This window comes from Coregonus clupeaformis, chromosome 33, assembly GCF_020615455.1.
Source record: "Coregonus clupeaformis isolate EN_2021a chromosome 33, ASM2061545v1, whole genome shotgun sequence".
NCBI classification, from domain to species: domain Eukaryota; kingdom Metazoa; phylum Chordata; class Actinopteri; order Salmoniformes; family Salmonidae; genus Coregonus; species Coregonus clupeaformis.
In genome coordinates this window covers 18,145,989-18,162,901 of record NC_059224.1, presented here as the reverse complement: position 1 = coordinate 18,162,901, position 16,913 = coordinate 18,145,989, and the positions used below count along the sequence as shown (strand labels likewise).

The 16,913-nt window shown below is 44.6% G+C and overlaps 1 protein-coding gene across 3 annotated transcripts in view; it reads right to left on the bottom strand.

Moving 5' to 3' along the window:
- The window catches only part of LOC121548727 (kelch-like protein 29), a 371,638-nt gene that overhangs the window by 42,313 nt on the left and 312,412 nt on the right, over positions 1-16,913 (bottom strand). For all 3 annotated transcript variants that reach the window (XM_045210180.1, XM_045210181.1, XM_041860268.2), the window contains one exon: positions 8,932-9,130. In XM_045210180.1, the coding sequence (XP_045066115.1) occupies positions 8,932-9,130 (199 nt within the window). The remainder of the gene's footprint in view (positions 1-8,931; positions 9,131-16,913) is intronic.

The window sequence follows — 16,913 nt, the reverse complement described above, 5'->3', positions numbered from 1 at the left end:
CTCGTTCCCCTGACAACCACCATCCACCGCTCCTTTCCTTCCTTCACCATCCTTCCATCCCTTTAAACACTGCGGTCATCATTTTACTAAAGCTGCTCTCCAGCTATCCTTATTCTCTCTTTTCCTGTCTTTCTCCAGGGCTGTTAAAATACAGCGAGAGCTTTTGATAAAAAGAGAGGAACGAGGAGTGAAAAGACAAAGCAGAACAGAAGGCTTTAGTGGGACGAGCAGAGAGAAGAGGTCAATGCTGCCTCACACAGCTTCCACTGGGATAGGATGGATGGAAACGTGTACTGCTTCTTCCAAAGATGAGGGCAGTTTAATTACAAAATGGGCCACAAACGTACGCTTTACCGAATATTAATTTGTGTTGCCATTGTAACTACAAAGATATGGGTGAATGAACACTGACTGATTATTAAAGCAGGGGAATAGTGACAATATAGCTATTTGATATGTAGGAAGATGAGATGAGAGCAATATAAAAATAGATTTACTGCTGAGTGCAGTGGTATTCAGAGTGGCAACAGCACAACAATCAGGTACTAACTACAGGCATAACTTTAGCTGACATACTTCTCATATACAGTACAGTATTGCTAAATGTGTGATTCTCAGTACTGAGGTAAATGCCAACCATGTATCTCAACACAGAACATGTACAAGAAACATACATGTGTTGGTTGAATGCATGTATTTAGATCCTTGTTCTCTCTACATCATGATGCATTATAACAACCTGAAGGTTCATACATACACCAGGGATGGTGGAGTAGCTGCCAAGATAAGCGACTCATCTTTTTGTTTTTCAATTGCAGAATGTTTTTGCAGAATGTTTTTCCTAGTGAACACAACATCTGGACGGGAGGCGGGATGCCTATTGACCCCTGACCTCTGTCACCTGCTCTCAGAGGTCAAACAGACACTTCTCAGCTTGTTAGGGAGGTAGAACTAAGGCTTACAAAAAATATATATGTTTTTTAATCTCTCTTTCTCGATCTCTCTTCCTACCTCCGTCTTTGTCCTTGGCTCTCTCTCGCTCCATATCTCCCCCGCTGTCCTCTGATAGAGTAACTAGAAACTGTTCATGTGTAGCAGATCCAAACATGGAGCCAAAACGTCCTCTGGGGGTTGTGAGACAGTGGTGGATCACATCAGATCCCATCACGGGTAGAGCTGCTAGCGTGTGTGTGTGTGTGTGCACGCAGTACACTCTCCTTGACAAGAGACCCACACAGGGGCAGATGTCAGTCAGCTGCTGAAACAGTGGGGGAAAGGTAGGCTGTAGGGAGAGATAACGGAGATGCTGACAGCTTGTGTTCTCTCCTGTGCCGTGACCATGAGAGGAAAGGAGGAGAGGTGAGGGGCGTAAACTCTGGCAGGTTGGCTGCCCACCTGCTGAGAATAGCATCATTGGAACAAACACACCCACGCTTTGCTCAAACCCCACTACTTCCTAATGACTCCTATCAGAACAAAAAGTCAAATAATAAATGACACTTTTTCACTTAGGTTGTGGCAGGAAGCTAAAAACATGGCTGCCAAAACACAGCATTTTTATTTAGATATTTAAGTTTATCATCATCGTTTAGGTTTTCACATTTATCTTACTGTTTTATCATTTTGGGGAAGAATGTATTTCTTATGTCTAAATATCTTTCGCAATTGGACAGAAAATGCAGCTCCATCTGTACCTCTCCTCTCTGCCTTCTCCGTTTCTCCTTGTTCTACTCCCTACTGTGACCCGTCCTCCTCTTTTCACCCCACAGCTAAACCCTGCTCTCAATTCAATTCAAGGGCTTTATTGGCATGTGAAACATATGTTAATATTGCCAAAGCAAGTGAAATAGATAAAACAAAAGTGAAATAAAAAATGAACAGTAAACATTACACTCAAACGTTCCAAAAGAATAAAGACATTTCAAGTGTCATATTATGTATATATAGTGTTCTAATGATGTGCAAATAGTTAAAGTACAAAACGGAAAATAAATAAACATAAATATAGGATGTATTTACAATAGTGTATGTTCTTCACTGGTTGCCATTTTCTTGTGGCAACAGGTCACAAATCTTGGTGCTGTGATGGCACACTGGTATTTCACCCAATACATATGGGAGTTCATCAAAATTGGATTTGTTTTCAAATTCTTTGTGGGTCTGTGTAACCTGAGGGGAATATCTCTCTAATATGGTCATACATTTGGCAGGAAGTTAAGAAGTGCAGCTCAGCTTCCACCTCATTTTGTGGGCAGTGTGCACATAGCCTGTCTTCTCTTGAGAGCCAGGTCTGCCAACGGCGGCCTTTCTCAATAGCAAGGCTATGCTCACTGAGTCTGTACATAGTCAAAGATTTCCTTAATTTTGGGTCAGTCACAGTGGTCAGGTATTCTGCCACTGTGCACTCTCTGTTTAGGGCCAAATAGCATTCTAGTTTGCTCTGTTTTTTTGTAAATTCTTTCCAATGTGTCAAGTAATTCTCTTTTTGTTTTCTCATGATTTGGTTGGGTCTATTTGTGTTGCTCTCTCTATCTATCCCCCTCACCTCTGCTTTCTGTTTTTTTTTTCCTCTTCCCCCTCATCTCAATCTCTTAATTTCTTTACTCAATCTTGTTCTCTCCCATCTCCCTCATGGACCCTCATTCTTCAGTCTATCACTAAGGCCAACTCCACCCTTTTTTCCTCTCTGCCCAATTGCTCTCGCCTCCTCCTCCTCACCTTATGCGCTCTCTCCCAGGGGGGTAATTTGGTATGGTGAGGATCGGGAGGCCAGGAGCCTCAGAGTGTGTGTGGCCCCTGCTGTGAGAGTATTCTGCCAAAGAATGAGGTAGTGTGTGGTTGAGTCAATGTGAATGTGTGCGCTCTAAGGGTATTCTCAGGGTGTGTTTGTGTGTATTAGTGTGTGTGTGGCCTGCTGTGCGGGGACTCTAGCCAGGCTCTGAGTGACAGTCACAATGGGACAGCGACTCGGCACTAGCAGGAACTGTGCCAGCACACACGCATGCACACACTGTCCACACACACAGTCCATGCCAAATGTGACCGTTTGACCTACCTAAGACTACCACAGCTTCAGCCTCATACAATATTCATCACACTCATCCAGGCTGCTAACGTGAAAATCATTGCATGTGCAGATTTGGTCTGTGTGTATGTGTGGTGTGCACACTGCATAATCTAGCTCTGGGTAGAAACTGAGCTAAGTCAGTCAGCCAGCCAGTATCCCCTCCTCTTCCATGCAACATCATGGCTTAACTTGATCCTCTGGTAAGTGGTCAGAAAGCTGTGTCGTCATGCCAACAGCCATGGGTTTGATATTCACTGCACATATTTAGACCAGAGGTCACACTACCAGTGTAATGTATGATGTGAAAACTTTGTATTTGTTCAACATTTCACCAATAAGACCAAGAAACAAACATCTCCACCTCAATCTTCTATTCGACGCTCTCCTACATCTTTCCACATTGCAAGGGGAGAGATATTATTATGAAGGCATTTCGCAAGCATCGACTTCATAGTGTGTGAGTGAGAGAGACTCAGCCATACTCAAGCAGTGCGGACCATGCTGCATTCCTCTTTAGAGTAACACAGAGTAATCTCACGCTACATTGATTCTTTAAAACAAACCAGGCTGAATAATCACTCAAACCAGGCACTTGTGTCGTGGAAATTCTAATCAACAATGAGGAGACAAGGTCAATCACCAATCAGGATATTACTTTATTCAAAACGTATTAATAAGGTAGCAAGTGAGGCTGGTCGACCACACACTCTGAAGTGTGATGCTGATAGCTCTGACATACAGACAATACACATATATTTTATAGCACGATACACCCTCTCAGTCTACATGACAAACAGCAGATTCAAAAGGTGAGACTTGATATGAGAAAAGGAGTATCTACCAGCCAGAAAGCATTTGCTATGAAGACTGTTCTTATTGTATGGAAACCAGAGTTTGGCCCCCAAGACAAGGTTCCTCTCATCATTATCCATACCCGAGCCATCTCTCCCTGGTACCTTACATTACACAAACACCAACTCATTCTATGGAATACATGCTGTAGGTTTTATCACCAAACCATTCATAAATCAATTGTCAGCTCCAGATACCCCTATCTCGAGTAAAACCCATGTCCTTGACCACACGCCTAGACTAGCTGCAGGGAGCTAGAGTAGAAACCATCCCTTTACAAAAACACAGCATTAGTAGAACAGTATATAATTGTCAACTATTAATATTAAACAAAGCAGGTAAACATGTTATGTTAATTTTTCTCCCACACTGGACACTAACACACACACACACGCCCACCCACACACACGCAACTACCCAAAATAACAAACTCTATAATTGCCTTCCAAAATCACACATTTCAAGTACCATCTCCCAAGCGAATGGCTGGAGTGGAGGTGGTGACAAAAAAAAAAAAAGAGGAATACATTATATTGGCTGAAACAGGGCTCTAGTCAAGTCAGTGTGCGAATTAGGTCTGTGCTTCAGACAAAAGGCGATAGACAGATTGAATAGTATATGACATATGATCTGCTCTGCGTGTGTGGTTCTCATTTCTGTCTCAGTGGTGCCTCATGTCTCTTCCGAAGGGCCAAGGTGAACCAGAGGTCTGATTAAGATTTCACCATTCCAAATGTAGGACTTCAAGTGTGTTTGTTTCAGCCTTCATATAGTCTTCCCAATATCTCCACTACCCTGGGCCTGCAGGCTGCTCTCTCCACTGAGTGTTTTTTTACTTCATGACTATTACTGTTATAAGGTGATCCTCATCCTGGAGAGCTACTGGGTCAGCAGGCTTTTGCTCCAGCCCTGCTCCAACACACCTCATAACCAAAGGCCCTGATGAGCAGCTGATAAAAAGCCTGCAGACCCATTAGCTTTCCAGGTAGAGGGTTGGCCATCCCTGGTTTATATTTACCCTTTAGCTAAATCTCTATCCAGGCGGAGGGTTGGCCATCCCTGGTTTATATTTACCCTTTAGCTAAATCTCTTTCCAGGTAGAGGGTTGGCCATCCCTGGTTTATATTTACCCTTTAGCTAAATCTCTATCCAGGCGGAGGGTTGGCCATCCCTGGTTTATATTTACCCTTTAGCTAAATCTCTATCCAGGCGGAGGGTTGGCCATCCCTGGTTTATATTTACCCTTTAGCTAAATCTCTTTCCAGGCGGAGGGTTGGCCATCCCTGGTTTATATTTACCCTTTAGCTAAATCTCTATCCAGGCGGAGGGTTGGCCATCCCTGGTTTATATTTACCCTTTAGCTAAATCTCTTTCCAGGCGGACGGTTGGCCATCCCTGGTTTATATTTACCCTTTAGCTAAATCTCTTTCCAGGCGGAGGGTTGGCCATCCCTGGTTTATATTTACCCTTTAGCTAAATCTCTTTCCAGGCGGAGGGTTGGCCATCCCTGGTTTATATTTACCCTTTAGCTAAATCTCTTTCCAGGCGGAGGGTTGGCCATCCCTGGTTTATATTGACGCTTTAGCAAAAATTTCCTCAGAATACCCTTTAGCTAAATCTCCCAGTGAGTGTGTTGGTACATTTGAAGATGCCTGTATTTGACTACTGATTCATCAGGCTCATCTGGAGGTCTACTACAGTTCAAAGCAGCCGCTGGCCTCTCCAACCAAACACACCATAAGGCACACCAAACCCATGACTGGAGCAACGTGAGTCTAAACCTTGACCCCCTTCAGGCCTGCTGCTATGCGGTTTGAGGGCTCTCTCGCTGGTGCTGTGTCTGTGTGGGATTCATCATTTCTTGTGTAAATGCTGGGCTTGCAGCACGTGAACTTAAATCAGTGCAAATGGTCACAGAGGTAAGATTCATATTTCAGACCTCCCTCCTGCTCTAACCTGTATATCTGTCTGTGTGTGGTAGGGCATCGCTGTGGTGTGTGTAGATAATGAGCATATAGCTTGACCCAAGAACTGCGGTGTGTAGTGTGTGTCATTGCAGTTCATTTGTGCTAGTACACTTGGCTGAGCTAAGTTAACAGTTTGACCTGGCTCCTTACTGGGGCTACACTGAGCACTGCTGTGAGGAAGGGGCCTGACGTGTGTGTGTAACACAATCCACCCAACAAACTTTCAGCACAGCACTAGCTTCTGATGTAATTCACAACGTAATCCCTCAGTTCCTCAGAATACCTAATGAAAGATAACATGCATATACAGTCTCCAATTAGCAGTGGAGAGTCACCTGAGTGATGTGTGAATGGGTCATTATGAGAGTCAACACTGTACTAAACACGCTCCCATAAGCACACAGAGCCATCTTATACAGCAGAGGTTATATCAAGCTTCTTTAGCAGGTGGATCAGACAGCGACGTGACCTGGTGTGTCCGAGAGAGGAACAGGAGGAGGAGATGGAAGGAGGCTGAAGAAGTGGTTGAAGAGGAAAAGGTAGAGGAGGAAAATGAGGAAGGGAAAAGGGATCAGGAGGTGGTGACGTAAAAGAGGGGAAGTAGAGGAGGAGGATATGGAGGAGGTGGAAAGGGGGATGAGGGAGAGTAGGTGGTGGTCTCCTGCTGTGACACCAGAGACAGCTGGCAGGGAGATAGGTCTACGGACTCTTACACACACACACACACACACAGAGATTGAGTGCGCTCAACAAGGGGGGGGTTTCACGGATGACATCACGCCGTTTCCCTTTCTTTTTCCGCTTGAGACTTATCTTCCCAGCTCAGGTGGTGCCTCGTCTATACATGTGCTCACATTTACACCCACCCTGTGCATTAGCTCTGACACCGCATTCCCTCAATTCTTATACATTTGTTTTATTTCTCTCTCATCCACCCTCATCTCCTTCTCTCCCTCCATCTCTTTCCCCATCCACCATCTCTTCCTCCTCCTCCTGTTCACCATTAGCGGTAAGTGATCTTTATCTAGAGCAGGGTTTCCCAAACTCGGTCCTGTGGCCTCTCCCTGGGTGCACGTTTTGGTTTTTGCCCTAGCACTACACAGCGGATTCAAATAATCAAAGCTTGATGAGTTGGTTATTTGAATCAGTTATGCAAAAACCAAAACTTGCAGGACAGAGTTTGGGAAAACCTGATCTAGAGGGCAGCCTCTCCCTCCTCCTCACCATTAGGAGTAAGTGACCTTTATCTCGAGGGCAGCCTCTCCCAGCCTCCCTGTCGATCTGACCTGGCCCTGCTGTGCATCTCAGACCCAGTCAGACAGATGGCCAGATGGCCAGCCAAACACCATACTCAATCACACACTAACCAGGGGCCAAGCCTGACTAGAACCCTACTTTCTGGGCTATGTCCCGAATGGCACCCCATTCCTTATACTTTTCACCAGGGCCCGTATGGAAAAGGGAACCATTTGGGATGCATTCTTGGAGACAGTTCTGACCTCAGTTGAGAGAGTGAAAGAGAGAGGTTTTTTTTTTTGTCTGAGATGAAAACCACTAGCCAATGAAAAGTAGTAAACACCACTCTGCAATTAAACATACAAACCATTAAACTACCACCATTTACTTTCTGTTTACCGATGAGAGAGAATGTGTGCGCACACCTTGAGCAGAATGGAGCAGGCAGGCTTGTAAACTGTCCACACCAGAAAGTGACATTTGTTTAGCAATTACCTTAACTCTACCAAGCAGAAAATGTGTTATGCCTTGTGTTGGTGTTAAGCTCTAATAAGTTTCACACAGGCACACTCACTCACCCACACAGGCACACACACACAGTAATTAGACAGCTCTTTATTGAGGGGGGACCAAAAAGAGATGTGGCAGAACGACAGGAAAATCGAACGGCCAAAAGCTATTTAATTTTCGTCCGTCCAGGGCTACTTATTTCCATAAATATATGATTTAATGATGTAAACAAACTGAATGGGACTGCCTGAATGGTTGGAGAGTGAATTACTGGTTGGAAGTGAAGTGAATAGTTGGCTGGCTGGAATAAGAGAAATGTTTAGGTAGTGGGCCTACTGTAGAAGCACCCCGAGTTCCTCAGCCCAGAAACCTCAGGGACACTTATGGTTAGCCATCCAAAGCTTTCATAGTAACACGGTCTGTGCTTGGCTCGCACACAACCCAAACTCTTCCTTTGTTTGATTTCGATATCACTGGAAAACCAATTTTTGTATATATTTTTATGCTATCCAAAGTATTTCATCTAATGTAAATGTCATTGATTTCTTCTCTCTTTCTTCCTTTGGCCCAAATCAGTTGCTCTTTATTGCTCCTTCTCCATTGCATGTCATGTGACAGCCTGTGTTTGTGTGTGAGAGGTACATGTAATCGAGTCTGATTCACATTGTTAATGGTTGCCGTTCATGCAAGGACTTATACATAGTTAGACATGACCGACATGACTGCCTCTTCGACCTGAGACAGTACCACCATCAGTGCATATTCACAAGCATTCTCGTCAGAGGCGGCTGGTTTGATGTTTTCTTGTATACCAAATAGGGCTGGGCAGTATACCTTATTTTAATAAATACGGTTATTTATCGCCCATCCCTAACACCAAATCTGCCAGATATTGATGTGGGAGAGGCCAGAGGGAGGTGCTCATTTTGGAAGTGGGTTGCTCTTTTGACTCCTACATGGAGCAGGCCTTTTCTGACAAGTTGCTGAAATACCAGCCCCTCGTGTCACGCCTGAACAGCCTTGGTTATCAGTGCAAACATGTGATTGCTGATATTTGGGAGTCTCGGCCATATACATACTGACAGTATGTGTCCTTCAGATTGCAGGCCTTCATAGGACAAAGGCAAAGCAGCTAGCAAGGTACTGCTCCGTGTCAGCTGTCAAGCAGCAGCCGTGCTGTATGGAGAAGGTGCTTTCTGTAACCATATATCCATGACCTATGAAATGTTTGATTCCTTCGACTAATGCGATTTGTGGATTCAAATAAAGTATTTAAAATGTGTGTGTGTGTACACCTACCTGCAGATAGCCGTGGTCGTGTCCTAGGAGTCTGCATCTCCTGTCTGGCGTGAGGTAACATGTGATATCTCTTGGCCTCGTTGACCAGGTCGCGACACGCCTCCGACGTCTTTATTAAGTCCTCGTTGTCCACAACGTTCAGCAGGTAAGACGGGTGGATGAAGGGAAGACGCACCACCGCTAACAACTCTGATACATGCTGCAGGAGAGAGAGAAGAGATGGGTGAGCTGTGGGGGAGATAAAGGGGAGGAGGATGGGCGAGAGGAAAGAGACCAGACAAAATATTCTACAGCAGTGACGCGATAGAACTCCTGGAAGCCTCAAATAACTGTTAGATTAGCAACGAATAAACAAACCCAAATATGAGAGTTCATCACACAGACTGTGCTACCAGTCACAGACAACTACTTTCATGTCTGTCTCCAACAACACCACCACAGTGGCAAATATAAAACACACAAGACTCATTATAAACCACTGGTCTTTACTGTGTAAAGAAATAAAAGTAAAGAACAGGAGTCTGGGTAACTAGGCTGTAGCCCATTTAGCTTCTCTAGTATCTATGCAGTCACTTCACCCCTACCTACATGTACAAATTACCTTGACTAACCTGTACCCCCTGTATATAGCCTCATTATTGTTTTTTTGTGTTATTTTATTGTATTTGTTTTACTATATTTAGTAAATATTTTCTTAACTCTATTTTCTTAAAACTGCATTGTTGGTTAAGGGCTTGTAAGTAAGCATTTCACGGTAAGGTCTACACCTGTTGTATTCGGCACATGTACATTTTTTACATTTGATTTGATTATATAACATGTTTTTGGCGGAGTACAGTGCCTAAGTGCAGAGTGATGTGTGTGTGTGACGGAGTTGTATTCAATCATCTAAGTGACTCAGATCACAGCTAAGTGGCTATGGACCTGCTGTGTGTGTGTGTGTGTGTGTGTGTGTGTGTGTGTGTGTGTGTGTGTGTGTGTGTGTGTGTGTGTGTGTGTGTGTGAGTGAGAGGTGACCCCTGTGAACGACATGCATGAACGCGAGCACTAATGACAGGCAGCAGAGAATGATCCACCTACACACCTGACAGAAGATAACTTTCTCCATGCCTCGCTCTCCCTCCCTCCCTCTCTCTCTCTCTCTCTCTCTCTCTTTAGCCCTCTCCATCTCTCATGTGCCAAAGCAAACACAGGAGCACATATGAAACGGGCATGTATAAACCTACGCACACATGAAAGAAGGAAGGCACAACCTTTCATTTTCTCCCAATCTCCCACTTAGAGGTATCAGACGCACACACGGCAGGGCTTGCAAACTATTACGGACTACAAAGGGAAACCCAGCTGCGAGCTGCCAAGTGACGCCAGCCTACCAGATGAGCTAAATGCCTTTAATGCTCGCTTCGAGGCAAGCAACACTGAAGCACGCATGAGAGCACCAGCTGTTCCGGACAACTGTGTGATCACGCTTTCCGTAGCCGATGTGATCAAGACATTTAAACAGGTCAACATTCACAAGGCCGCGGGACCAGACGGATTACCAGGGCGTGTACTCAGAGCATGCGTGGTGGACCAACTGTCAAGTGTCTTCACTGACATTTTGCCCATGAATGCAAAGGTAACCTGCCGAAATGACTACCGCCCCGTAGCACTCACGTCTGTAGCCATGAAGTGCTTTGAAAGGCTGGTCATGGCTCACAACACCATCATCACGGAAACCCTAGACCCACTCCAATTCGCATACCGCCCCAACAGATTCAGAGATGACATAATCTCAATCGCACTCCACACTGCCCTTTCCCACCTGGACAAAAGCAACACCTATGTGAGAATGCTGTTCATTGACTACAGCTCAGCGTTCAACACCATAGTGCCCTCAAAGCTCATCACTAAGCTAAGGACCCTGGGACTAAACACCGCCCTCTGCAACTGGATCCTGGACTTCCTGACGGACCGCCCCCAGGTGGTTAGGGAAGGAAACAACACATCTGCCACCCTGATCCTCAACACCGGGGCCCCTCAAGGGTGCGTGCTTAGTCCCCTCCTGTACTCCCTGTTCACCCATGACTGCGTGGCCAAGCACGACTCCAACACAATCACTAAGTTTCCTGACGACAACAGTGGTAGATCTGCTAAATGATGTAAATGGTAGGCCTGATCACCGACAACGATGAGACAGCCTATGGGGAGGAGGTCAGAGACCTTGCAGTGTGGTGCCAGGACAACAACCTCTCCCTCAATGTGAGCAAGGAGGGCCGAATAGGCCCCCATTAACATCGACGGGGCTGTTGTGGAGCGGGTCGAGAGGTTCAAGTTCCTTGATGTCCACATCACCAACAAACTATCCTGGTCCAAACACACCAAGACAGTCATGAAGAGGGCACGAAAACACCTTTTCCACCTCAGGAGCCTGAAATGATTTGGCATGGGTCCCCAGATCCTCAAAAAGTTATACAGCTACACCATCGAGAGCATCCTGACCGGTTGCATCACCGCCTGGTATGGCAACTGCTCGGCATCCGACGTAAGGCGCAACAGAGGGTAGTGCGTACGGCCCAATACAACACTGGGACCAAGCTTCCTGCCATCCAGGACCTATATACTAGGCGGTGTCAGAAGAAGGCCCAAAAAATTGTTGAAAGACTACAGTCACCCAAGTCAGACTGTTCTCTCTGCTACCGCACGGCAAGCGATACCGGAGCGCCAAGTATAGGTCCAAAAGGCTCCTTAACAGCTTCTACCCCAAGCCATAAGACTGCTGAACAATTAATCAAATGGCCACCCGGACTATTTACATTTCAAAGTTCTTGAAATGTTCCGTATTGACTGACTTTCATGTCTTCAAGTAATGATGGACTGTCGTTTCTCTTTGCTTATTTGAGCTGTTCATATGGACTTGGTCTTTTACCAAAATAGGGCTATCTTCTGTATACCTTGTCACAACAACTGATTGCCTCAAATGCATTAAGAAAATACATTCCAGAACTCAACTTTTAGCAAGGCACACCTGTTAATTGAAATGCTGGTTGAGAGAATGCCAAGAGTGTACAAAGCTGTCATCAAGGCAAATGGTGGCTATTTGAAGAACCTCAAATATAAAATACATTTTGATTTGTTGAACACTTTTTTGGTGACTACATGACTCCATATGTGTTATTTCATAGTTTTGATGTCATCACTATTATTGTACAATGCAGAAAATAGTAGAAATAAAGAAAAACCCTTGAATGAGTAGGGGTTCTAAAACTTTTGACCGGTAGTGTATATATTATTATATTTTTTATTAACAGCTGACTGAATACGGGACAGCTGGGCATTCGTGCAGTTGAGTCCGTTTCTGAGGTAACATGGACTCTTAACGTGATGAAACTGTTGCTGAAACAAGAAACTAGCAAACGGGTCTTTGTTTGCCTAGGCAACGCCCCCACAATGCAGCAGCCCATATAGAAATATAATGAATAGAACAGACTTGGAAACTCTAACCCTGGCAATTTGACTGGTAAACTCATTGGTACACTCACAATGGCTGCCTGGTATTGTGATGCAATAATTTACATGGCAATGAAGAATGTTCATTCAAATGATGTTAACTGATGTGGCTCATGCAATGGAATGCATTTTTGTTTAAGGTCAGTTGAGTTGAATTAACAAATCACATGTGTACACTTCCTGCTTTTACTTCCTGCTTTGCGCCTAAGGGTACACTCGCAATGGCCGCCAGTCCATTGAATCAGGATGTCAATTCTATTCATTCTATTTCTATGGTAGCACATGCAGTCAGGAGCGAAGGAGAGAGGTCCCCAGAGATTGGAAAGCTGCTGCGGTCATCCCCCTCTTCAAAGGGGGTGACATTCTAGATCCAAACTGTTACAGACCTATATCGAATCCTGCCCTGCCTTTCGAAGGTTTTTGAAAGCCAAGTTAACAAACAGATCACCGACCATTTCGAATCCCACCATACCTTCTCCACTATGCAATCCAGTTTCTGAGCTGGTCATGGGTGCACCTCAGCCACGCTCAAGGTCCTAAACAATATTATAACCGCGATCGATAATAGACAGTACTGTGCAGCTGTCTTCATCGACCTGGCCAAGGCTTTCGACTCTGTCAACCACTGCATTCTTATAGGCAGACTAAATAGCCTTGGTTTCTCAAATGACTGCCTCGCTTGGTTCACCAACTACTTCTCAGATAGAGTTCAATGTGTCAAATCGGAGGGCCTGTTGTCTGGACCTATGGCAGTCTATGGGGGTGCCACAGGGTTCAATTCTTGGGCCGACTCTTTTCTCCGTGTATATCAATGATGTTGCTCTTGCTGCTGGTGACTCTCAGATCCACCTCTAGTCAGACGACACCATTTTGTATACATCTGGCCCTTCATTGGACACTGTGTTAACAAACCTCCAAACGAGCTTCAATGCCATACAACACTCCTTCCGTAGCCTCCAACTGATCTTAAACACTAGTAAAACTAAATGCATGCTCTTCAATCGAATGCTGCTTGCACCTGCCCGCCCGACTAGAATCACTACTCTCGGCGGGTCTGACCTAGAGTATGTGGACAACTACAAATACCTAGGTGTCTGGTTAGACTGTAAACTCTCCTTCCAGACTCACATTAAGCATCTCCAATCCAAAGTTAAATCTAGAATCGGCTTCCTATTTCGCAACAAAGCCTCCTTCACTCATGCTGCCAAACATGCCCCCGTAAAACTGACTATCCTACCGATCCTTGACTTCGGCGATGTCATTTACAAAATAGCTTCCAACACTCTACTCAGCAAATTGGATGTAGTCTATCACAGTGCCATCCGTTTTGTCACCAAAGCCCCATATACTACCCACCACTGTGACCTGTACGCTCTTGTTGGCTGGTCCTCACTACATATTCGTCGCCAAATCCACTGGCTCCAGGCCATCTATAAATCACTGCTAGGCAAATCTCCGCCTCATCTTAGCTCATTGGTCACCATAGCAACACCCACCCATAGTATGTGCTCCAGCAGGTATATCTCACTGGTCATCCCCAAAGCCAACACCTCTTTTGGCCGCCATTCCATCCAGTTCTCTGCTGCCAATGACTGGAATGAACTGCAAAAATCTCTGAAGCTGGAGACTCTTATCTCCCTCACTAACATTAAGCATCAGTTGTCAGAGCACCTTACCGATCACTGCACCTGTACACAGCCCTTCTGAAATTAGCCCACTCAACTACCTCATCCCCATATTGTTATTTATTTTGCTAATTTGCACCCCAGTATCTTTATTTGCACATCTCTTGCACATCTATCATTCCAGTGTTAATACTAATTGTAATTATTTTGCACTACGGCCTATTTATTGCCTTACCGCCATAACTTGCTACATTTGCACACACTGTATATATTTTCTGTGGTATTTTTGACTTTATGTTTTGTTTTACCCCATATGTAACTCTGTGTTGTTGTTTTTAATGCTTTGCTTCATCTTGGCCAGGTCGCAGTTGTAAATGAGAACTTGTTCTCAACTGGCTTACCTGGTTAAATAAAGGTGAAAAAAAGATGTGCATCTAAAAAATATATTAAATGTTTTATTGCTATTCAACGTTTATTACAGAGACCGCAGTCATTTGGCTGGCCAATTACAGTCATCCAAAATTCCATGACCGTCACAACCCTAAACACAATATTATCGTATGCACTACAGTTGCTACACAGCAAAGACAGTCTGTGTACACACTTCTTTTGTGGTGAAGGACAGTCTTTTGTGCTCCAATGTTTATATAAAATGCAGTATGTCTATGACTAGGGTGGCTGGAGTCTTTGACAATTTTGAGGGCCTTCCTCTGACACCGCCTGGTATAGAGGTCTTGGATGGCAGGGAGCTTTGCCCCAGTGATGTACTGGGCCGTCCGCACTACCCTCTGTAGTGCCTTGCGGTCAGAGGCCAAGCAGTTGCCATACCAGGCGGTGATGCAACCAGTCAGGATGCTCTCGATTGGTGCAGCTGTAGAATTTTTGAGGATCTGAGGACCCATGCCAAATCTTTTTAGTCTCCTGAGGGGGAATAGGCTTTGTCGTGCCCTCTTCACGACTGTCTTGGTGTGCTTGGACCATGATAGTTCGTTGGTGATGTGGACACCAAGGAACTTGAAGCTCTCAACCTGTTCCACTACAGCCCCGTCGATGAGAATGGGGGCGTGCTCAGTCCTCTTTTTTTTCCTGTAGTCCACAATCATCTCCTTTGTCTTGGTCACGTTGAGGGAGAGGTTGTTGTCCTGGCACCACACGGCCAGATCTCTGACCTCCTCCCTATAGGGTGTTCTTCGTTTTCGGTGTGCGGGCCCACCTCTGTTGTGTGTGTTCGGGAAAAAATAAAGGGTTGTGGTGGGGGGGCCTGGCCAAGTCGTGAGGGAAGAAGTAGAAGGACTGAGCACCACCCGGGTCGCCAGAAGGATGTGTTACCACCCTGGGGGCAGCCCATAGAAAGCAGATGAGGACAACGAGGTTTCTTCAGTTCACTGATTTCAATAGAGGTATAATATTGATTTCTGTATCAAGTATAGTCCACTACAACAGACAAGTGCACACTTCAGTCCCACTTGAAAACCTGCATTATTTTATTTTGCTCTGGATACATGATAACTACTACTCTTTCCATTTCTTCTCTATACCTGCTTTAACACATTTGAAAGACCTTCACTAAGAGAAAGGCACTATAAAAGTATTACCATAAAATCTAATTTTTCCATTCATTTGAAATACTTTACAATTAGCGGGTTCTGAAATGGCAAACGTCAGATGTCCATTGTTATTTTTTGAAGCGTGAACTCTGAGGTCTTTTTCCATAGCGAAGTGAACGACAGGCTCTTTTTATCTACTAAATCCACCATTAAATGTCCTTTTAAACATCACAGGCTGCCCACCCCTCTTTTTCTTTCTCTTTCTAGCCCTCTCCCCCCCCCACCTCTCCCTCTCCCTCTCCTCAAAGAGCCAATTAATCACCTTCCTTTGTCAGCCTGTTCTACCAGGTGAGATAGGATCCCCATGAAATATGTTCTATTAGAGCATAATGGAGGGGCTATTCAGGTCCACACACACACACACACACACACACACACAAAGGGCCTATAGAGGTCTTGGCAGGGAGAGGGGGTAGTAGGTATAATTGGTAGGATGTGTATTTGGTTTGTACTACAATGCCTCTGTGGGTTACAGTCTCTCACTGTCAACAGCTTCACTAAGGGCGTTTTCACACATAGTTCTGAGCTATAGTTCGAATCAGTTTGATTTGTTACATTCTAATTTTTTTCATTTGTTCCAGTTAGTTTCACGAACTAAAATGCCTAAATAAAGCCACATATTCATGCAAATAATTTGTTTATTGAAGAAAAATGCTCATGTTAAATCCATCTATGATTATCAAGAAGCATAACTTGTCCCAAACTTCATATTACTTTCACTTTGGTCTTGTTTAGTGTGCTCCCGAATGTGGACAGTGTTTTACATCAGTCCAAACTAACGGAAAGGGGGAAATTGGGGGGAAACGCGAAAAAATAACGCTCCAAACCAATTTCGTATGAAAGCACCCTGAGCTAAGGGACACCACTCTTCTCCCACCCACCTTTTATGTAAGGTGGGGAATGAACAGGACAACGTTTAAACAGCATATTTTAGCCACTAACACCATACTAGCAGCTCAGACCCATAGTCCATGTAATGTAATGCCCACCAAGTTTTCTGAGCAAAAAAATTATAATAATTAAAGAAATTGGGGCATGTTCATTGTTGGACATAAGACTGTAAAAACACCAGGAAATCAGCTCCAATTGATTTTAATTTAAGAAATCTGTTCCCAAGTATTCTCACGTATAATAGAGACGTGATCGTATACAAATGTAAGTAAGGTTTGAAATGATTATGTTTGGTTAAGTCTAGCATGAAAGAGACTATTTAGCTGGGCGCTATGATCAGTAGAAGATTCATATCTTTCTGATTCACAGC